This window comes from Myotis myotis, unplaced genomic scaffold (assembly GCF_014108235.1).
Source record: "Myotis myotis isolate mMyoMyo1 unplaced genomic scaffold, mMyoMyo1.p scaffold_m19_p_1, whole genome shotgun sequence".
Lineage (NCBI taxonomy): Eukaryota > Metazoa > Chordata > Mammalia > Chiroptera > Vespertilionidae > Myotis > Myotis myotis.
In genome coordinates, this window is record NW_023416313.1 from 112,507,045 (window position 1) to 112,530,627 (window position 23,583).

At 44.8% G+C, this 23,583-nt stretch overlaps 1 protein-coding gene across 2 annotated transcripts; it reads right to left on the reverse strand.

The window, feature by feature from the left end:
- Nucleotides 1-978: 978 nt before the first annotated feature.
- On the reverse strand, nt 979-21,636 carry LARP6 (La ribonucleoprotein 6, translational regulator). 2 transcript variants are annotated; one of them, XM_036347631.1, is made up of 4 exons: nt 13,656-14,000; nt 13,364-13,578; nt 6,397-6,607; nt 979-2,571 (listed from the first exon to the last, which is right to left on the reverse strand). In XM_036347631.1, exons 2-4 carry the CDS (start codon nt 13,411-13,413, stop codon nt 1,504-1,506), a joined length of 1,329 nt encoding a protein of 442 aa, XP_036203524.1. In that variant the 5' UTR covers nt 13,414-13,578; nt 13,656-14,000; the 3' UTR covers nt 979-1,503. The 2 variants fall into 2 exon arrangements, with proteins under 2 accessions (XP_036203524.1, XP_036203514.1); XM_036347621.1 differs by lacking the exons at nt 13,364-13,578; nt 13,656-14,000 and adding an exon at nt 21,065-21,636.
- Between the last annotated feature and the right edge of the window lie 1,947 nt (nt 21,637-23,583).

A 23,583-nucleotide genomic window follows, 5' to 3' on the forward strand; every position in this document is an offset into this window, starting at 1 on the left:
TTGGAAGCGTTAGTCATTTATCTGCACAATATCTCTGTTTCTTCTGGTATAAAATAGAAATAATATCTGAACCTATTTCATGTGGTTCTTAGGAAAATTAGATAATGCACGGAAAACTCTCAGCATAGCTCCTGGCATCTAATCACTATTCAATAATATTAACAAATTCCATTAAATGTGACTTGCCTCGAATCCCCCCAAATAAGCCAACACTGAAGCCTTGGCCAGTGCCCTTTCAGTGACACTCAGGCAGCTTCCAGGATAATGGACGTTAGCCCGAGGAAAAGGAGCAACTGCGTTTCAGGCGCTGACTTCAAGACAGGCACTGTGCAGGGACATATGAGGCCGAGTGGGGCTAGTAACCGCCTAAGGTCTAGGAAGTGGGGGATGGCAGGTGGCAGTCACACTATGTGACCTCTAGTCCCACACCTTTGTTCTCAGAATCATCAGGCAGGCTTGTTAAAATCCAGACTCCAGGCCCGTCTCCCAGAGGTTTTGATTCAGCAGGCCTGAAAATTTGCATTTCTAACCAATTCCCAAGTGATGTCAATGCCAGTCCAGGGAGATCACATCTAGAGAGCTTGGTCTGCACAGAGCTGCCTTCTGCTCTGTGATTCACTGTGATGAGAGGGATGGTGCTCTAACATCTGCATAAACTCTGCCACCTCTCAGGCTGCCAGGAGCCCCAGGGCTGCCGTGAGGCACGCTCAGGAAATGTTTTGGTGAAGCACTTCAGGGCCTCATGACACACTAACCACAGCCTTGTCAGGAGCCAACACTCTCAGCTGAGTGTTCTATTTTATTTATTTTTTAAAATAGATTTTCATTGATTTCAGAGAGGAACGGAGGAGAGAGAGATAGAAACATCAACGATGAGAGAGAATCATTGATCAGCTGCCTCCTGCATGCCCCCTACTGGGGATCTAGCCTGCAATTCAGGCATGTGCCCTGACCAGGAATCGAACCGTGACCTCCAGGTTCATAGGTCAACACTCAACCACTGAGCCACGCGGCCGGGCTTGAGTGTTTTATTTTTTATTCACTTGACAGAAAACATACATTAGATCCTAGAAAACACCATGCTACAGGTTTAACGAGTTGCCACTGCACAAAAGAACTCTTCTGGGCTCTGAGGACGCCGCATGGCCGAGGACAGCTCACCAAAGAGAAGGAGAAGAATCCTGCCCCGAAGAAGAGGCTGGCTGCCAGGCTTCCCGGGAGCCCATCCCACAGCCGTACGGAGCCGTGACGTTCACACACACGCTGGACAGCATCACAACAGCGGTCGTGTTGGGAGGAAGGGGTCTCCTGAACTAGAAGATGGCCTTAAAACCAGGGTGTCCAGACAATCTATACACATTACAAACATATAAATTAACAGGTTCATATGTATACAAAATTCTTGAAAGGGGACTTAATTTCATTCTATGGCATGCCAGGTATTTATCAGAACCTTGAAAACAGGTGGTTTTCAATGGAGCCGGTATTAAAAATAAAAGGTATTTATACATGGGCCCTGCTCCTCTCGTGTGCACCATGGAATCCTCTGGTGTTGTCAGGGCCTCTGGGCAACCTCAGCACCCCCACAGGTAACCCATCTGCACTCTGCATCTTCCGAGAGAGCAGGGGACTCGCTCTGGGGCTCTTCTCCTGTGTCCCCATCTCAGCTTGGCGGCGCCTCCGAACCCAGGGGCTGCCAGAGGGCGTGATGCTGCTGTCGGAGGAATAATCCATGCACTTGCGAAGGATCTCTGGGCTGGTGCTACAGTTCAGCCTACCTTCCTCGGCCAGTGGGGATTTTCTGGAAACGCCTCTGCGTTGAGCCAAGGGGCTGCTCCAAGGACTTGAGCACGGAGAGGCATTTGGACTCAGAAAGAGATTCTGGTGGCCAGAAGGGCTGAGTTTATTGGTGACCACATGCCGCCGGCCAGCCATAGGGGACGTGGGATTGCTCTCGGGGTCGGAGGAGCTGTTAGCAGAAGACTCGTCACCCATGTATTGAAGCTCCTCAACTCTCTTGTTCGGGGACTTGTTCAAGTGGATGCTCGCAGTGGGCTCCTCATCGTGGGTCTTGTCTTTGGGAGGTTTCTTTTTGGGTGGCTTCATACCAATCAGAACAGCTTTCATGTTCTCTTTGCCCTGAGATTCCGTGATCATAAACTCATGGGCTTTGATGGCGGCTTCCACCTCCTCGAACTCCACAATGGCACATTCTTGGGTCCCCACCTGGCTGTACCGGCTGCTAATCCTCCGAATGTCAGGGGGCAGCTCTCTCCCAGGTTTGAGGATCCGCACTGATGAAATGACGCCAAAGGTCCCAAAGAGCTTGAGTAGGTGTTCCATCACCTTCTCTTGCACCCTCCCATTCTTCTGCGGGGCGCCCAGGGCCCACAGCTTAGGGGACAGGTAGAGATCATAGACCAGGAGCATCTTGCTGGGGAGGTTCTCATTGGGGAAGAGAGGGACAGGGGTGGTCCTCCTCACCTTCCGGTGGTCCTCATTCAACTCTAGGGTCACCGAGTACTTGAGGGCATGTGCTGTGGTTCTCCAGTCCCGTGTAAGGTGTTTCACCTGAAGAACACAAAGCAAATCTGAAATGGCACCCAATGTCCTGGTCTACCTTGTGTCCTCTGTACTCTCCCTCCCACCTTTCCTTCTTCGCAAGGACTGGTATCTACAACCATACCAGTGTGAGCAGGCACTCAAAAATCTAGTGAGTGAATGAATGAACAAACACACTTTGCAGAATTTCAAACGAGGCAGCACAGTTTAGAGCAGTGCTGTCCGAAAGAACTTGTCATGCTGATGGAAATATTCTATCTATTCTGAACAAATTTAGAGACTAAACCTGCAGGCTCTGGACCAAGGCTGTTGGATGCACAAATGCAAGGCTCACCTCTAACTGGCAGTGAGACCTAAAAAGTTATTCAACCTCCCAGTGCCTCAAATTCCTCATTTGTGAAATGGGGATGTTAATATGCCTACCTCATAGAGTCAGTCTGAGGATTAAATGAATAAATACAGGGTGTCCCCCCAAAAATGTATATGCACTTTGAATGATTATAAAATCAGTGTTTATTAGCACGCAGTTCATTTTCAAAATTTAAAAGAATCTACAGAAATGAATCATTTGTTTTGCCAATGCTTGTTTTCAAACTGATGACCTTTCTGAAGTTGTATATCTGCATTTGTGCCTTTGCTACAAAGGAGGTTCCAAAAAATGTTTCATATTTCACTGCAATATCTCCTGGAAATAATCTGAGCTGTTTCAACTTGGAATTAAATGCAACTTGGGCCTCGTGAAGAATGATTCAATAGAGCCCCTCCTCACAGTGGAAAGTGTGGGTATCGATGTTGCAGTATGTGAAAGCTATATTTATATGGTAAAACAGTAATTTTCAAGAGGCCCACTTTCAGTGAGGGAATTCCAGGAAGGATGAGTCATCCTGAAGAGATGGTGGAGATGGGTGGGGTGGGCGGCCTGACCCAGGAATGGTGAGATCCTCTGAGGCCAGGCCAGAGCAAGCTGCTCTGCAGAGGAACCAAAGCAGGAACTTCCCAGGGCTCAAGAAGGAGCACTCCCTCACAGGGCAGCACTGGGAGGACCTTGGCAGAGCTCTCAAGCGCACAGGCAGGCTCCTGGAAAGAGGACACTTCCACTCTAGCCTGTGGCCTCCAGATGAAATAACCGGATTTGTGCTTAGGGTGTGGGAACCATAAGTCACCTACACACAGGCAATGGGGCTGATCACTGTGACCCAGGCTAAGGGCAGAGAGAAGTGGGTCCAGGGAAAGAGTTGGACTGGCAGTGAGTGGATGTAATGAGGGATCCAGAAAGGGTGAAGATGATGACTGCAGGTCAGTGCCAGGTTGTGGGAGAGCCAAACAGTGGTCCTTTTGAGGGTAGAACATGGGGAGCCTTCTCCAAAACAGGCCAGGGAGGGAGACGCTGGAGAGGACAATCTACTGCCTAAGCCCTGAGCCTGAGCGGACGGTGCCCAGAGGAGGCCAGTGCTGCCTTGCTCAGAGGGCTGGAGAAGTGGCCGCTGGCCACGGCCAGCGGAGAGAAGAGCATGTTCTGGCAAGCACCCTTCCAGAGCTGGGAGCAAGGTCCATGAGAATCTCAGTCTGAGCGTCGCAGGCCTGTGTCTGAGCTTTTAGGAGTGGCCAGGCACCTAAGAAGAGGAACCAGGGAGCTGCGGGCTTTGTGCAATTACGGAAAGAACTTTGTGAGATTTTAAAACGCTGTAATTTCCCTGTTTGTTACCTTTGTCGTATGGGTTTGCTATTATGATTAGCAGGAAACCCTGTCAAAGGAAAAAAGGTCTTTGCTCTCATTTTGGAGGTATGGGGGAGTCTGTGTCCACTCTGTGGCAGGTTTTCAACAGAGAAGACACCTCCTACATAGATACGTAAATGGCAAGTTAAAAAGGAGAGAAAATCAGGATGACTCTTAGGGCGTCTGGGGAGGAAAAAAGAAATGTATAGGATGATTCCACTGGCTGCTGCATTTTGGGGCTCCCGACACTCTGCATGTGAAGGCTTGCTCACTGTTCTCTGCACATGTGTGATTTATAATAAGAAATATATGTATTTGGTCTTCATTTCCATTCCCGGCACTGAGCTCCTGAGTCCTTTTGCCAAGTCTTGAGGGATCAGAGCACTCGAGGCATCTTTTGTTCTAATGAGGTGACCCTGGGCGGGCTCCCAAAGCTCCTGGATGGGGCTGGTCACCAGAAAAACTGAGTCATAATTAGAAGCTTAGAACTTTCAGGCCTCTGCCCCATCCTCTGAGAGCGGAGAAAGGGTGGAAATGAAGTTAATAATGATCACTTTTATGTGAGGGAGCCTCCAAAAAAATCCCAATAGTAGGGGATTTGGAGAGCTTCCAGGTGGGTGAACACATCTGCCTACATGGAGGGTGGTGCACCCCAACTCCACCAGGACAGGCGTTCCTGCGCTCAGGACCCTCCCAGATCCCATCCCTTGTATCTCTTCACCTGGTTATTCATCTGTATCCTTTGTTACGTCCAACTGGTAAATGTCAGTGTTTCCCCGAGTTCTGTGCGCTATTTTGGCAAATAATCGAATCCAAGGGGAGGAGGCCACAGGAACCTCTGATTTGTAGCCAAGTTGGACAGAAGTTGTGGATAAGCTGGGGACCTACTACTTGTGACTGGCACCCGAAGTGGGGGTCAGTCTGTGGGACCGAGCCCTTAACCTCTGGGATCTAATGCCATCTCCAGGTAGACAGTGTCAGAACTGAGGTGAAGTGAGGACCCTCAGCTGTGTCACAGAAATGCTTGGTGTGGGAACCCTCCCCTCACTTCTATTGAAGTGTGAGTGTGGGAATAGTGTGGCAGCAAAGGAGGTACACAGGAGGAGAGTAGGTTTTTCCGTTGAAACATGAAATGCCCCTTCCCCTCTCCTGTATGTTGAAAACTCCTACTCATTCTCCAAGATCCAACTTTAATGTCGCCACTTCTGGGAAGACTTCCCAATTCTCCGGTCAGGATTAGTTGCTCTAAGCAACTCACCACCAACAGTGCTTGCTTTCATGGTGCTAAGGTCATATCGTAGCCCTTCATTAGTCTCTCTCCCCTTCACTGGACTTTGCAAAGGCAAGGGAATGCCAAATTCACCTTGTATATCCTGTGTCTAACACAGGACTCAGCATACAGGATGAGTATGCTTGATGAATGAATAAAATAAAGAGAACAGAAGAGGGCAGAGCATACCAGGACCTGAGGCAGAGAAGCAGTCTGGGAGAAAAGCTGTCCTTGGTGCTTCCTGACAACTTGGCCAGGACCTACTCATTACACATTTCATTATACAACAGTCAGCGTAGTGCTTTTCCATTCTAGTAAACACACTTTCCTCAAGGGAGACAGAGTTCTGAGGCCAACTTATCTGTCAGCTCTTCGAGAAGCAGGCAAACACAGTCCACTTGCTGGATGTGTACACAGCAGGGCCATGCGGTCTGCTGCCCAGACGGCAGCAACAGGCAGATTTCCCACATCTCCATCTACAGATGAGGGTGGCATTGCACACAAAGGCGGCTGGAATCTTGGAGAAGGGCTTATCTCCCAGAATTCTGACCACTCTTTCCTCCTTTTATTTATTCAACTATACAAATGAAAAGCTTGAATTGCATATAATTCTAGGCCTGGTAGGTGTCTCAAAAGGCCATTGCTGAGATCTGTCCCCAAACCCAGGACCCTTTTCATGTGTGGGACAATCCCAAATCCCGCCTCTTGATCATTTTTCTCTTTTTTCAGGCCTCAGAGGAAGTAAAAAATTACTAGTCATTATGTTTGAAAAGGGCAAAAAATATTTTGACCCATAACCCCAAACAGCCTTGAAACCCTTGGGGCAGCTCTGACAATGAGGCCTCACCTTTTTGAAGGATGTGAGCAGCTTAACACTCACATATCCCAACTTGTTCCTCCTCACGTGCTTTAGCAGGAAGGCATCCTTTTCCAAGTTTTCATCGGAAAAGTAGAATTCGATCTGATCCACCAGTTTCCTGATTAACTCCTCGTCTGGAGGCTTCCACTCCTGCTCCAGGTCCTCATGCTCATTCTCGCCCCCACTTGTTGTGGCGCCACTGAGACCAGAAGGAGACACTGGGTGTTATGAGCTGATTTGTCTCCCCCCACCCAGAATTCATATGTTGAAGTCCCAACATTCCCAGCTCAGAATGTGACCTTATTTGGAAAGAGTCTTACAGATGTCATTAGTTGAAGATGAGGCCATATCAGGGCAGGAAGGTCCCTAATCCAGTATGACTCGTCTTTAAAAGGGGAATCCGGACACACAGAGAGAATGCTGTGTGAAGATGAAGGCAGGGACAGGGAAAGGGGAGCATGCAGAAGTCAAGGAACATCAAAGATTGCCCAAAAAATGCCTAGGCCAGACCCTTCCATAGCACCTTGAGAGGGAGCATGCCCCCACTGACACTTTGATTTCAGGCTTCTGGCCTCCAGAACTGAGAGGCAATAATTTTCTGTTGTTCTAGGCCAGTGATGGCGAACCTATGACACGCGTGTCAGAGGTGACACACGAACTCATTTTTTTGGTTGATTTTTCTTTGTTAAATGGCATTTTAATATATAAAATAAATATCAAAAATATAAATCTTTGTTTTACCATAGTCGCAAATATCAAAAAATTTCTATATGTGACACGGCACCAGAGTTAAGTTAGGGTTTTTCAAAATGCTGACACGCCGAGCTCAAAAGGTTCGCCATCACCGTTCTAGGCCCTCCAATTTGTGGTGCTTTGTTACAGCAGCCCTCGGAAATTGCGCTGGGCCATACCTGAATTGGACTCCACAGAGGGGGTGATCACATGGCCACAGGGGATAGGTTTTGCTTCCAAAAAGCTAAGAAATCATGCTTTTGTTTTTAACAAAGAGGGGGGACCATTAATACAACAACACCATCTACTAATATTTATGTGCTGCTCTGTTACCCGATGCTTTTCACAACACACTCCTTATCCTTCCCTCCCCACCTCCACCCTGCAAATCCTGATTTCCAGAAGATAGTTTGGCAAAGTGACTAAGAGTCCCAGTTCTAGAGTTACACAGCCTGGGTTTGAATCCCGACACCACCATATATTAACTGAGTCAAACTGGGCAGGAGCTCCACTGCCACACCTCGGTGCCATTTCTGTAAATTGGGAGTCATGATAGGATTATTGTGAAGGTTAGATGATTAAGACATCCCATATCCCGAAGAGCTCCTGCATACCCGTAGAGCTCAGTGAACGACAGATACATCCATTTGCTCATTCATAAGAGGCAGATCTAGGATCCAAACTCAAACTGTGTCTCCAAAGCCAGCACACACAATATTTTCCAGGTTTCGTTGGGACCCTGCCCTGGAATCTGAAACAATCCCACTCACCGGGGGCTTAAATGAAACCCACACCCCCAGCAGCTCCACCTGGATGACTTCCCCTCCTGAGAATAGAACATGAGAACAAGCCAAAGAAATCCTGGGCAAAGCTTCTTCAGGATGGTCAACCTTTCCAAAGAGGTTATAAAAACTTCAAAGCCATAAATATTTAGGGAATGTGTGATTATCCAAATCATAGTGGATATCATTAAAAGTTATCAAAGGTGAGTTATCATTTGTATATTTATTACCAAATTAAATTATGCATTATACAAATACTACATATACTCCACAATAAAAAGGATTAGTTAAAAATTACTTCCAGAAAAAAATATAGCTGCTTTCCTATGTGGTAGCTTTATGTCCAAGAGCATGAACACCCGGCCCACAGCTTCCATTACATGTTCTGAGCAGGGAGAACAACTGCTGGTACAGACACACACGCTTAGTCCACCGAAAGCATCAGCGTGCTTCTACTCTGTTGTGAGAATGTGTTCACAGCAGCATTATTCACAATAGCCGAAAGATGGAAGCAACTCAAAGTCCACTGATGGATAAATGGGTAAACAAGATGTGGTGTGTACATACAGTGAAATAGATTTCAGCCTCAAAAAGGAAATTCTGACACATACTATAACATGGATGAACCCTGAGGACATTATGCGAAGTGAAATAAGCCAGTCACAAAAGGACAAATCCTGTATGATTCCATTTATATGAGGTCCCTAGAGTAATCAAATTCACAGAGACAGAAAGTAGAGTGGTGGGTAAAAGGAACTGGGGCAGGGTGAATGGGGAGTTATTGTTTAATGGATAGAGTTTCAAGTGGGAAAGAAAAAAATTCTGGAGTAGGAAGGTGGTGTTGGTTGCACAACAATGTGAGTGTACTTAATGCCACTTAAAGGGTTAAGATGATAAATTATATGTGTATTTTACCACAATTAAATTTTTTTAAAAACGGAGGCATTCAATAAAAAAGTATGTATGTTTACATGCATATTATGTTTCCTTTACAAAGAAGCAAACAAGTACCATTTCCCTTGGATCAGCATTAAACTCTTACTTGAAGTAATCAACCAATCCATCTCACAATTTTTCAAATTCAGAAATTAAAATTAGCATAAAATATAGGCATTGGTTGATTTTAAAAATGAAAAGGTTTTGTTATTTGCCTGCAGACAGTCTGGAAATTTTTTAAAAAAATACCTTCCTAATGTCCCAAGACAAATGTGTATGAAGAAAAGAAACATGGAGACTAACTTTAAAAATATCTTTTTAAAAAAGTCTTTTAAAAAAATATTATTTTAAAAAGGAAAAATATTAAAGCAACTCATGGGTATAACAGGTCAAATGCAATTTCAACATTAATAGCTGACTATTTTAGAAGGTCTGTAAAACGTAGCTGTGGCAGACATTAATCTGACTTACCCAGCATCTACTAGCAAACTCTTCCCCACCTGGTTTTGTTTTTTTTTGTTGTTTGTTTGTTTGTTTGTTTGTTTTTACTAGAGAGATTATTAAAAACAACAGTAACAAAAAAAAAACACTAAATACACATTTTCCTAGCTTCTCTTACAAGTAATAGCCATTTGTCACATTATAGCCAATAATACACAAATGAAAATGTTTGGCCCTGCCCCTTCCCCTTTTATCTGTTTTAAGTGTGGATGGGATGGTTAGAGCTTTAGCAGCTATTTTACTGCCATAAGGAAAAGGCCAAAAGAATCAGCTTGGGCCCTGGCCGGTTTGGCTCGGTGGATAGAGTGTCAGCCTGCGGACTGAAGGGTCCCAGGTTCGATTCTGGTCAAGGGCATATACCTTGGTTGCGGGCACATCCCCAGTAGGGGGTATGCAGGAGGCAGCTGATCGATGTTTCTCTCTCATCAATGTTTCTAACTCTCTATCTCTCTCCCTTCCTCTCTGTAAAAAATCAATAAAATATATTTTTTTTAAAAAGAATCAGCTTGGTCTGATTTACTGACGTTATTGAGTTGCTGAACCAATTCCTGTAACTACCTACCTGAAGATTTCTAATTACATGAGGAAGATAAGATCCTATTTGTTTAATTCACTCATTAGTTGGGTTATCTATTACTTATAGCCAAATACTGGGGTAGTAACACTGCATTGAGGAAAGAGGTTTTCCAAACACGCCAGCGGAAAATGCAGTGGAACAATCAATGAAGTGAAAAAGGAGAAGTGAGATGGACAGAACAAATTTTCACTTTATGAGAGAAAACGTGTACCCTAAATAGTAGCTGAAACAGACAGGTTGAATATACTAGGTAAAATAATACAAATGCATAGGAAATTCTAAGCCCAGCTGACAAGGATTACAATAAAAGCAGGGGATGAGGTGAGGTGTGTGACAATGATCAATGAAGAATTGTGGGCGGACTCAGGGGTATTAGCGAGTCCAGTTAAGTCCTAACCAGAGCCTTGATGCTATTATAAAAACTGTATTCTTAAACAAATAAAACATAATGGCAGGAAGGCGATTAGTTTTTCAGTTTCTCCAGTGCCCATTCTAGAGCCTCCTGTTCTTCCCAATGTCTGCCACGGGAAGACTTTATTTCCTGCAGATGATTCGTTTGGGGGCTTGAGGAAAAGAAGTTCATCCAATCAGACTTGCCCAAACCACCCTTGTGTCCTGCCTTCCCACCCCCAAGCTTCCTCCGTGTCTAGACATCCACCAGAGGCCCCGTTTACCACCTCAGAAGCCTTTTCTCCATCCTGGTCCTCTTGCTCTGCTGCAGGATGGGGATACTGTTGACCACCTCCTTCTAGAAACTATTCTCCCTGGGCTTATATGACTTGTTCTTTTCTGATTCTTGGTGCCCATTTAATTGCCCTTTCAGCCTCCTCTTTCTTCTCCCTTTTCTAAGCGGAGGTATTCCCTAAGGGCCTCTCCTTGACTTTTTATCTCCTGACAGCCTCACTTCTGCCCCTGGTTAGCTCATTCAGTTCAACTCTGCCTTCCTCCCCCACCTCTGCCCTTCTCTCACTCCTGAGCTCCAGTCCTACCCGCCTGCCTGCCATTCCACTTAGATACCCTGATACTGCATCAAATTCATTATGTCCGGTTCTGCAGAACTCGTCCTCAGGTAGGATTGGCACCTGAGCCTACCAAGAGACATTCTATCTGGGAAGCTCAACTTCCTTTCAGTCTCACAGTAAACAATCCATAATGTGTTCGGGGTAACTCTGCATCAGTTATTTGCACCCAGTGAGCAAGCAAGCAGGTAGGCAGAGATTTTGAACAGGCGGGCAGAGCTGGGGAGGTGTGTACAACCCCTATTCGAGTGCAGAGGTGGGCTTCTTGCCAGCAGAGGACCCCTCCCGCTGCATGGGTGCTTTAGCAGCAACTGTGTCTCTCCAAAGGGGACAGTTGGAAGAATCAGAGAGCCTGTTTTATACCTGGGAGCATGCTACTGTTTCCTGGTTCACACAAAAAAGATCCTGAATCCTTTACGAACATTTAACAAGTTCATATCCTTTAAATATTAATATTGGCAACTTTTTGTCAATTACAGCAGCCCGGTAAAAACCATATATCGTCTCTCCCAAACTGCCTCACCAATTACTTTCCCTATTCATTCTTCTCTGCACTTGGGCTCAAAACCTAAGATGTCTCTTTTGCCCACATCAAGTCAGTTGCCAAGTATTGGTTTTATTCTGCAGCATCTCCCACCTGTTCTCTTTTCTTTCTTTTTTTAAAAAATATATTTTATTGATTTTTTACAGAGAGGAAGGGAGAGGGATAGAGAGTTAGAAACATTGATCAGCTGCCTCCTGTACACCTCCTACTGGGGATGTGCCCGCAACCAAGATACATGCCCTTGACCAGAATTGAACCTGGGACCTTTCAGTCTGCAGGCTGATGCTCTATCCACTAAGCCAAACCGGTTAGGGCCCACCTGTTCTCTTTTCCATTCCAACTATCCTCATTACTTTCCCCTTGAAGACTATTAATAGCTCATCAAAAATGAATCTTAAAAATTCAGTAAAACTAAAATAAAATACTAGAGATTTTATTTTAGCAACACTTTCCTGCCAATTTCTTCTCACTAGAAGCAACCTCTCTTTATTTGATCATTTAGTTCTTATGAGAATTTTCTTATAATTCTACAAAACATGCTCATAGCTCTACTTTTCACTTGTCAATTACAGACATTCTCTACTCGTGTCCTATTATATAAGATGAGGATTTGGGGTTGCTCACCTCTCAAAGCCTCTTATTCCAATTTAAATTTTTTTTTTGCCCTAGCCAGTTTGGCTGATTGGCTCAGTGGACAGAGCATCAGCCTGCGGACTGAAAGGTCCTGGGTTAGATTCCAGCCAAGGGCACGTACCACAGCCTCAGCCCTGGTCAGGATGCATGCAGGAGGGAGGCAACCAATCAATGTGCTTCTCTCACATTGATATTTCTCTCTGTCTTTCCCTACTTTCCACTCTCTCTAAAAATCAAGGGAAAAATATTCTCAGGTGAGGATTAAAAATATATATTAAAAATTTTTATATTCTTTTTGTCTTTTTGTGTTTTTAAATAATGCACTTAAATTCTGTTTCTTACTCTAGCAACATTAAATAATATTTCTCAATTCCTCACTACACATGATATGCATATTATTACCCTACCTTTTCTTTCACTTCTCCTTCCATTTCCAAACATCCAAATTTTATCAGATATACCTTTATTTCATTTTGTAATGGTTCATAACATTTACATTCTAATTTGTAATTAATTTTCCATGTTTTGTCTAAAGACAGTAAAAGTTAAAAGTTAATCAGTAATATCTATTTTTATGAGTATTGTTCACTGCAGGTTGAAGGCATTTGCTAAGGTTACATTTGTTTTTTAAAGGCCTGTTAGTTGACTGACCATCTGGATTGGTCCTCTATGTCTCTTTTCTCTCATATTGTGTCTTTGCCTTTGTCTTTGATTTACATGGTAAGAGATTTCCTTGACATTATCTTCCAACCTCTCCTAGTGAATTTTTCAATTTTAGTAATTATTTATTGATTCTCTAAGAACTCCTCTATGTTTCCAGATTGTTCCTTTTTAAGAGCATCTTGTTCTTGTTTTGTGGATGCAATATTTTAAATTCTCTCTCAGGGTACTAACTGTAGTACACATTTTTTAGTCTTTTTTTTTCCAACAGTGTCACCTCTGTGTCCTCTGAGGTCAGTTTTTCTACTTAACTTTCATGTAATTGATTTTCTTCATGTGATTGGTAAACAATTCATCTTTTTCTTTATAAACATTTAAAAAATAAACTTATTTTAGAATAGTTTTTAGATTTATAGAGAAATTGTGAAAATAGTACAGAGAGTTCCCATAAACCCCACACCAGGCTTCTTTTTCTATTATTAACAGCTTACATTCATAATATATTAATGAATATTGATGCATTATTATTAGCTAAAGTCCACACTTTATTCGGATTTTCTTAGTTTTTTACCTAATATCCTTTTTCTGTTGCAGGATCCCATCCAGGATGTCATATTGCATTTAGTCATCATGTTTCACAGGCTCCCCTTGGCTGTGACAGTTTCTCAGACTTTCCTTGTTTTTGATGACCTTGACAGTGTTGACAGCATTCCGGTGTATTGTAGAATGTCTCTCTTTATGATTTGTCTGATATTTTTCTCATGATTAGACTGAAGCTACGGGGTTCTAGGAGGACCACAGAAGTAAATTTCCATTCTCATCACATCATATCAAGGCTACATACTATCAATATGACTACTCACTGTGGACGCTGACCCTGGTCATCTGGCTGAGGTAGTTTGTCTCCATCGTAAAGTGACTCCTTTCCCTCCCTCCCCATACTGTACACATTGGAAGGTAGTCACTGCATACAGCCCACACGTACGGAATGGGGAGTTAGGCTCCAAGGCTATTCCTTTTGAAGAATGAAGGTCTGGATAGCTTTTTATTGGTGGGTCATGTGGGTTCCCTCTAGAGCTGTACACTCCTGTTGGTTTTCTTCTTAGGTGGCTCTCGCCAATTGGCAGGCTTCACTTTAGGGAGAACAGGCAGGGAATCATGACGTAAAGGTTTATGTGGAGAAGGCTTTACATTGTAGACACTGGCTCTACCTTAGCAGCCCTAGATCACCAGTTAGTTCATTTAGTTCCTTTAGAAAATAATCTTTTTCCCCCCCTTGGAAGTAAATGGTATGCTGTCTGCTACTTTTCAATGTCAGGCAGAGAGACTGGAAATTGTTCTAAAGGAAGAATTTGAATTACTTCTCAGATATTAGCATTGTATAATGCTAATTATAAACAATTATAAACATTGTAGCAATGTTTCACGCTTGTATCCTTTCCAGGCTCCTGTCTTCCCATCTCCTGCCCCCTGCCCCACTCCAGTTGCATTTCAGGTTAAGCCTCTTCCACTCTGTGCCTTATCACATGTTTTTAAGAACAGCCATGTCATTGCTCTAATGATGATGTTAACAAAACAACAATGTTTTCTATTTCATATTAAATAAAACCCAAGTCCATAGCTCTATATTCACATTCACTTAGAATCTGGCTGTGTAACTGGCTTCCAAACTTATTTCAACCTATTCCTTTCAGATTCTTTGCTCCAAGCAATTAAAGACTTATAGTTCCTGCCCTGGCCTGGTGGAAGGCTGGTTGGAGTGTCATTGGTACACCAAAAGGTTTCAGGTTTGATTTCCAGTCAGGATACATACCTAGGTTGTGGGTTTGATCCTTGGTCAGGCACATACAGGAGGCAACTGATCGATGCTTCTCTCTCTCTCTTCCCCTCTCTCTAAAATCAATAGAACATTTTAAAAAAGACTTATAGTTCCGCCCAGCCAGCATGGCTCAGTGATTGAGTGTCCATCTATGAACCAGGAGGTCACAGTTCGATTCCTGGTCAGGGCACATGCCCAGGTTGCGGGCTTGATCCCCAGTGTGGGGTGTGCAGAAGGCAGCTGACCAATGATTCTCTCTCATCATTGATGTTCTATCTCTCTCTCTCCCTCTCTCTTCCTCTCTGAAATCAATAAAAATATATTTTGAGAAAACTAAAAAAAAGACTTACAGTTCCTTATAAGGGTCCCAAGGTTTCTGAACTCTAGGCCTTTGAGCATACTGTCCCCATCTCCTTGAATGTTTTGCCCCATCTCTCAAGTATAAATCCTAGCTAGACATCAAGGTTCATCTCAAATGCAATTCTCCCAAGAAGGAAGTCATGTGAGCTTTCAACTAACACCTGTCTATACTTGTATTGGAACTACTTGGGTGCACTTCTTTTTAATGCCCTGAACTCAAAGTGCCTGGAGAGCAGGGTTCATATTGGTTCTTTCATTCTAGCATCAACCAAGAGCCTTGCACATAGTAGGAATTTAAAAAGTACCACCAATATAAAGTGAATCATTTCTGTAAGGGCAAATCATGCCTATTAGGATTCTTTGAGACAGAAAGTATAAGTATGGTTACTGGTGAGTATCTTTAGTGTCCTTTCTTTTTTTAAAATATATTTTTTATGGATTTCAGAGAGAAAGGGAGAGGTAGAAGGAGAGCGAGAGGGAGAGGAGAGGAAGAGGGAGAGGGAGAGGGAGAGGGAGAGGGAGAGGGAGAGGGAGAGGGAGAGGGAGAGGGAGAGGGAGAGGAGAGGGAGAGGGAGAGGGAGAGGGAGAGGGAGAGGGAGAGAAACATCAATGATGGAAGAGAATCATTGATAGGCTGCCTCCTACACACCGCACACTGGGGATTGAGCCCTGGGCATGTGCCCTGACTGGAAATTGAACCATAACCTCCTGGTTTATAGGTTGATGTTCAATCCCTGAGCCCATCAGCTGGGCTTGTTAGTGGCCTTTCAAGAGAACTTTGAAAAAGATTTAAGTTTTATGTTTACATTATTGTTCATTTTAAATAAAGCATTGTACATTGGGAATGGTGATAAGTTCTAATAAAGCCTGCTAGAAATAGAAGCATAGTGTAGAAATAGGGGGCACATTTCAAAACAGAGGACTGGGCTCCACAGGCCAGTGTTGAAGTATTTATCGTATTTGCAAATAATTTGGAGAAACAAATACAGCATAAAATACCCAAGGCTTTTCTCATAAAATCTCAAGCTAATTTGGATATGTTAATTGAGTGGTTAATCCATGAAACTTTACAGAAGGAAAATATCCGATCTAAAATGGTGGAGTAGTGAGCTCCTCACTGAGACTCAACACAGGAAAGACCTCTTGGACTCATCTACCCTTGCAGATGGTCTGATATGGTGCTCTGGCCACCAAGACCAGGAAAATGCTGGACAGCAACAAGGAGAATACTGAGAAAACATCATTTATGAAAAGCACTAGGGTTTAGTTCCATCTGTGTGAAGTTTCTTTTGCTTTGTCTCTAGAAAAAGATAAGAATCTGAAAAAGTTCAAAAAGGCAACCAAATTGGTGATGCGATATGAAAACACAAGGGCAGACTCAGAAGATAAAGGTTCTTCTTAGAGACAGATTGAAGATATGCAAATTTGTTCAACTTCAGAAAAGGCACCTTGGGAACAATCCATTTTGGATGTCACTAGCAGAGGCCACATCCTGTTCTGTGTGCCCACGGCTCTGATATATTTATTAGAGATCATGACCTTCTTCTGACATGAGGTTTGGATATGTTCTCAGTGCCTGGGAAGAGAATAACTAGTGGATGTTTCTGCAGATCTAAATAATGATTTGTGATGAGGAGTAGAGGAACAAAGTACTTAGTTCCAGCCTGACCAACCTGGCTCAGTGATTGTGCATCGACCTATGAACCAGAAGGCCACGGTTCGATTCCTGGTCAGGACACATGCCCGGGTTGCGGGCTTGATCCCCAGTGGGGTGGGGGGCGTGCAGGGGGAAGCCAATCAATGATGCTCTCTCAGCATTGATGTTTCTCTCTCTCTCTCCCTCTCCCTTCCTATTTGAAATCAATAAAAACATATTTAAAAAAACACACAAAAACCAAAGTACTTAGTTCCATGTCTGGCACAAACTGGCATTGATAAATGGAGGCTTTCATTACCATCATCCAGAGCAAGGAAAGGATCACTTGAGCAATGTCCCTGAACATTATGGAGAGAAAGAAGCCTAGATGTTTCTGTTTGCTATATGAATACAGGTGTGCTCAATGGCTTATTATTTGTACTAATATTTAGTATTATAATTTTAAATCATTTTATACATTCTAAGGCAAAGCAAATAAATAAATAGGTTAATATTATTAGAAATCAAGAGTTCCAGTGTAAAATTAAAGGAAGTAAAGCAAAACCTTATAATATTAAATTAGAATTAGCAATATAAATTAAAAAAGAAAACATCTCCTAGCTCTGTCCATTGAAAGGACCTGAAAGCAGTGGTGCCCCAGTAGAAATTAGCACTCAAATCCAAGTCTTGGTTTCTAAGTACCTTTCTACTAGTATTTGAAAAACTAAGGAGTCCTGTGGAAATGGCTAAAGCCCATGCCTGGAATAGGAAAAATATAAATTAAGTCTAGACTATCTAATATCAGAAAGTAAGTACTCAAAAAGGGGGAAATAATTAACCATTTCTGTTTGCCTCTTTAGGAGGAACTCTTGTTCAATCCCAGGTGATGACACAAAACTCTCTTTTACAGCAGAATGCAAATAAATGTTCTATAAAGATAAAATTAGAAAATCACCAATTTGCCATCCCCAATGATGGCAAGGATCTGACTCCAGCAAGGATCATCAGTGCATGCTACAGCCATTAGGAGAAAGTGGTTGGAGAAAGAATATTCACAAGAAGTGCACCTATTACTTGTTAATTGCAATAGAGGGACCACCTTAACTAAGAGGTCAAATTTAGCATCACTAATGGTACATGCTGCCTAAGGAGATGCAATGAAAAGCCCATAGCATTGCTTATGAAGTGTTCTTGCCAAAATGTTTCATCTGAATCTAATCAAGCCTTTAGCCCTAACTTCTAGTTTACAGGAAACACACATGGCACAAAGGAGCAAGTTAAACCAGACCAATTCAAACTGTGAAACATTCAACAAGACATCTGGCCTCTTAGTTCCAAAATAGAAAAGGATTTTTTTAAAAAGTGGTAATGTTCTAGATTAAAAGATTCTAAAGACACATAATAGGCAAATGCCTCGACCTGGATGGGATTCTGGGGTAAAGGGGGAAAATACAACTGTAAAACACAATATGGGACAATTGGGGAAATCCTGACTATGAAATTTGACTATTAGATTATTTTAGGGATTATATTAGGGAATTGTTAATTTTCTTTTTTTAAAAAAAAACTTTAAAAATATTTTTCTTGATTTCAGAGAGGAAGGGAGAGGGAAAGATAGAAATATCAATGATGAGAGAGAATCACTGATCGGCTGCTTCCTGCACTCCCCCTACTGGGGACTGAGCCAGCAACCCAGGCATGTGCCCCCAATCAGAATCAAACCCAGGACCCTTCAGTCCACAGGCCGATGCTCTATCCACTTAGCCAAAGAGGCTAGGGCAGGGAATTGTTCATTTTCGTAATTGCAATAATAATATTAGGAGAATATAGGAGATTGTCATTATTAAGCACTACAAAATGAAGTATGTAGGGTATAAGTCTTATGTTCCAGATATTTGTAAATGCTTCAGGAGAAACCATACACATTATATGTCCATCAAATAAATGACAAAAATATTTCCAACTGTATTATTGTTTCACATTTTATGTTTGAAATTTTTATGTTAAAAAGTGATAATAAAAGGAAAAAAACTTTTTAGTGAACAAGATGTGAGAAGACTAATGACCATTTGGAGGTTACAAAGATTTTTCCATTTAACCCTTGTCCCTGGGCATAAGCCAGGTATTGGGGTAGGGACCGGAGATACGGAGAGGGCTCGGGCAAGATCACTGCCTTAAGGATCTCACTATCTAGTGGAGGAGAAACACACATACTTCAACCCCACAGAGTGACTCTGATCTCAGAGACACGATTCATTTGACAAATATTTAGAAAATACTCACTACATGCCAGGTGCTGGGAACAGGGCAAGCATGGTCCCTGAACTCACGGAGCTCATATTCTGTTGAGGGATATGGAACTCTAGAATTATAATTGTGGGTAAGTGCTCGGGCTAAAATGGACAGCAACGCAAAGGGGAGGAAACAAATTCAGTTTTGGGGTCGGGATGGGGAAGAGGCAGTAAAGCCTTCGGGCTGACTAGAAGTCATCAATCAGAGGGTCCTAGAGGCGTGACTACAAAGGCATATAGACACAAACTGCACTCTGTGTTCAGGGACCTAGAGGGGATCGGGTCTGTGGGAGCATGAATTGTTAGGGCAGGCAGGAGAGGAAGCAATGGGCTGCGGGGATGATGTGGGTGGGTGCCACATCTCAGCGAGCAGATTCAGAAACCTGGGCTGCCTCTAGCAGGCCCTGGGACCCCAGAGTGTTCTCTCAGGGTGGCAGCTTCTCCCGTGCCAGGCTGGGCCCAAATGAGGGACAGTGTGCATCCTGTCCTTGGCTGCATCCCCTTGTGCTCTGGATGTCTGCCTGCTGGGTTCTGTTGGCTGCACTACCCTGAAGAGCCCCAGGGATTTTCTGGGGTCAACTCTATGCCAGTGGGCAGCAGGAAATGCTTCTGACTGAATATTCTATGAGACTCAAGCCACTGGTGCTGGGAGAAAGGGTGGTGCTGGAGGGAAGGTGAGGAGGGTGGGGGCAAGAGGCCTACCAGTGCTGAGGATCGTGTTGTAGATCCCACAGGTGATCTTTCTGGGCCCCAAAAATAAGTAGGGCTTTCATCCGTGCTAATGGAACTGTCTTAGCCCCAGGATAGAGGACAGCTTTTTGCTAACCACAGGCAAAATAAATGTGAGAAGGATAAACCACTCAGGGCTATTATACATGACCTCTGCAATTATTTGACTAGGTGGCTGCCTTCTCCTCAGCACTGTGAGATCCAGTGACTGTGGAGTCATTATTTTTATACTCTCAATACTCAGCAGAGCTGAATGAATGAATCAGACTTTATAGTATGTAAAATGCTGAAATATCTACTATGTCATCTGCTGTGGCCCAGCTTTCCTCCTCAAATACCTCTGTCGCCACTGGACTACCCTGAATCTCTGGGTCCTTAAATCCAGACTTTTCACTGGGAAAGAGTCAGCCAGTGGTGGGGGATGGCTTTGGTCCCAGTTTCCTTATGCCCTTGAGCTGACTATTTTTCCAATGAAGGAGATTTATGCCTGCCGCAGAATAATCCTGCAGAACCCTGACAGCTAAAAGCATGTGCAAAGAGTCTCAGAAGAAGGCTCTTAATAAGCGCCTGTTGGCATTTCCCAGAATTTGCAAGTTCTGCCATTCTCTATTCTCATGTCTATGGATACTCCATACTGTCTCTCCTTTCAACAGCAGGAACAAACCCTCAGTCCTAAAAGGCCCGGGCATTAGTTGGACACAAGAATAAGATCTCCAGTTGATGACAAAGTTCAGGGCCCAGAGGCACGGCTAGACAGGAGGTGGCTTCTTGTGCCATACCAGCTCCAGGCTACCCACCACCCAGGAACCCAACGCCAAGGCAGCAAGAAGATGATGCAAGCATAGAAGTCAGGTGGGGGAAGACTATGTGAAAATGGGAATCCCCAGCAAGGGAGGATACAGGCAGCAAGCCATGAACGGAATCAGCTCTCTACACCATGAAATCACCCCTTCTGGGATCCCACAGCAGCAAGTGTCCCCTGTGCCTGGCCCCACCCAGAGAGGGAAGCCATTTGGATTGATAAACAGACTGGGCAGTGAGGATTTGCTGGAATCCCTAGGGCAAGGGGTGGGGGAGGTGGGGGAGGTGAGGGGTGGGGGGTGTCAGCCGCTAGTCTAGGGTAAAGTCCGGGCTGAGCTGAGCTTTTTAGAAGCTCAGGGAAGGAGAGGACAGGGAGAGGATAGCCCAGTAAGGACCCCCTCCTGGGTCCCAGACCATGTCCACCGACAGGCCCCTCAGATCCCCGCCACCAGCCCTGGGAGGGAGGGAGCCTTGGCCGCGTTACAGAGCTGCGGACCCTGGCACAGGACTGCCACAGCCGTTCTGACACCGTGCGACACCCGGAGCAGCATCCCTGCTGAGCGGTCGCCCCCGAACTCCCAGGTGCCGGACCGGGGTCGGCAGCTCCCACTGGGCCCGGCACGCCGCCGCGCCTACCTGTGCCCGCGGCTCGGCTCCTCCTCGCTAGCGCTGCCCCAGCCGGGGCTGAGGTTCCGAGCCGGATGCCCCGCGCCCCGCGCCTCCGCGCCCTCCTCCTCGTCCTCCAGCTCCTCCGCGTCCTCGGCCTCCTGGATGGCAACGCGGATCTGCACCGCGGTCTCGGGCCCCGGCAGAGCCTCCTCGCCGGCCTGGGCCATGGCTCGCGGGCCGGTCGGCACTGCGGCGCCTCAAGGCCGAGCCAGCCGGGCTGCAGCGTCTGCGACCCAGGGGGCAGGGGCAGCGGCGGCCCGGGAGGCACGGGGGTCGCGGCGCCCCGCCCCGCGCTGCTGCCGCCACCGCCCCGGACGCAGGCGGAGAGCCAGCACGGGCGGGGCCGCGGAGGGAGAGGGCGACTTCCTCTGCTCTCCTCCCGCAGAGGCCTGTCCGGGAAGATGCCCCGGCCCCCGGCCTTCCAGTGCGCACCCTCTGCTCACCGCCCCGACCTGACCCGAGGAGCTGGGCTCCGGGCTCCAGCCCGCTCCTTTCACAGCTGCCCAGGGCGGGGCGCAACACATCTGACTTCCCAGTTTGTAGATGACTCTGGGGGTGGCAGGCACAGATAGCAGCTAAGGGCTTCGGTGCCTCCTGCGAGTCTCCCCCGCTGCCCTGACAATATGTCTGAAATCTCCACCTTTAGTCTTTTTGGCATAGCTAACTAGACTGTGCGTCCTGCGAGGGCAGAGACTTGGTGCCTGGTTCTCGAAGTGAGGCCCCCAGACCAGCAGCACCAGCTTTACCTGGGAACTGGTTAGAAATGCAAATTCTAACCAGCTCCAATCCAGACCCGAATCAGGATCTATGATTCAGAACTTTTAACAAGCACTCTAAGTAATGCTGAAGTTGAGTTTGAAAAGCCACTGTCCTATATTACTTCTTAGACTATGTCCTCCACATAGTAAGTATTCAAGTATTTGTTGAATGAATAAAGGGTGCTATTGAAATGCCTGCCACCTTTTCCACATTTAGCTTTAAATGAGTTCCATCTCAACCCTTCAAATATGACCCAGAGCCTAGGCCTAGAAATGAATAAACCCCAAAGCTGCTTTCTGGAAGCTCTTAACGTAGTGCCTTACACATAATTTATCATGTTGATCTGCCACACTAGGACTCCCAAAGAACAGAAGCCTAGACCAATCCATTTTGATATAAGGAATCAAGTCAGGAGAGGTTCAAGAAATGGGGTCTCTTGGAAAGCAGTGTCTTGTAAAAGAACTCATGTCTGGGCTGGTGTCAGGAGAGATCCAGGGGTTCAGGAAGAACAGCTCATCTTTTTAAGGTTTGACTGGAATCTATGTCCCTTTCTTTGTCAGATCTCTCTCTTGACAGAAGAAGCCTTAGGATGAGTAAGTGAAGGAAGAGCGGGGCCTTGGTGTTCTGTACCAGCACAGCTTACAGCACAGGTTCTGAGATACTGGAAAGGCAAAAAGTGGAAAGGACCTTTTCCAAGCCACCTGTGCCTTTCTCCGGGGCTATAGAGCTTATAGAACCTCTCTACCCACCCAGTCCACTCCTGCGATGAGGATCAAGAAGAGGTTTGCATCCCCTTCCATGCCTCTAGGTCTGATAGCTTTAGTTCCTGAATTTTACAAAGCAATGCCTTTTCTTTTATCTAAACCATCCTGTGTGGCAAAGACAGCAGGGATTATTACCCTTACACCACAGTAATGCCTCACATATGTACCAGGTTTTATAGTTTATGAAGAATTCATGCATACCTTACCTCAGGGTTTCCAATCACCTGATAATGAGTCCTCTGAAGATTTTTCTGAAAATATAGATTCCTAGGCCCCCGTGGTTTGAGAACTTGCAGTTGGCGAATGAATCTGGTCTGCAGAAGCATTTTATTTAGTTGGAGTGTTGACAAATAAATTCAATTTATATGCCTTAGTTTCAAATATTTTTGGCTATGCTGGTTCTGATATCATTTACTCCTCATAAAAGAATTTTGGATTAGAAAAAATATAAAACGTCATCTAGCCCTAAGCTCTCCAATTAGGGAATGGGTACCCCAAGAGTACAAACCCCTTTCTGCCAGGGCTCCACTGAGAGAAAAGCACATATGAGTATATTAACAATTTGGAATATACTGTGAAATCAAATACAAAATTTGCTGGTATTTTTAAGGAAACTTCACATTTGATTTGACTAGTCCTACCCACATGCCCCATCATTTCTGTCATTGGTGAAGGAACCAGGCTTTTTAAAGGACTCCTTGTAGTTTCTAGCTCCTTCCTTCATAGAGCTGTGGCTGGAGAATGAGGCCAGTCCTGCGCAGGCCTGTGCTGAGCATCATGGCCGGGAGTTGGACCAGCATTGAGATGACTAGTAAAGTCTCTTTCATGACCTCAGTCTGGAGCTGACATCAGCCCCTTTCCCTGGGATCCTGAGGGCTCATTTTTACACTAAACTCAAAATAGAAAAGTTTTTTCCCCATCACTTCTGAGGATGAAACAAAAGGAAACACATTGACAAGGCAT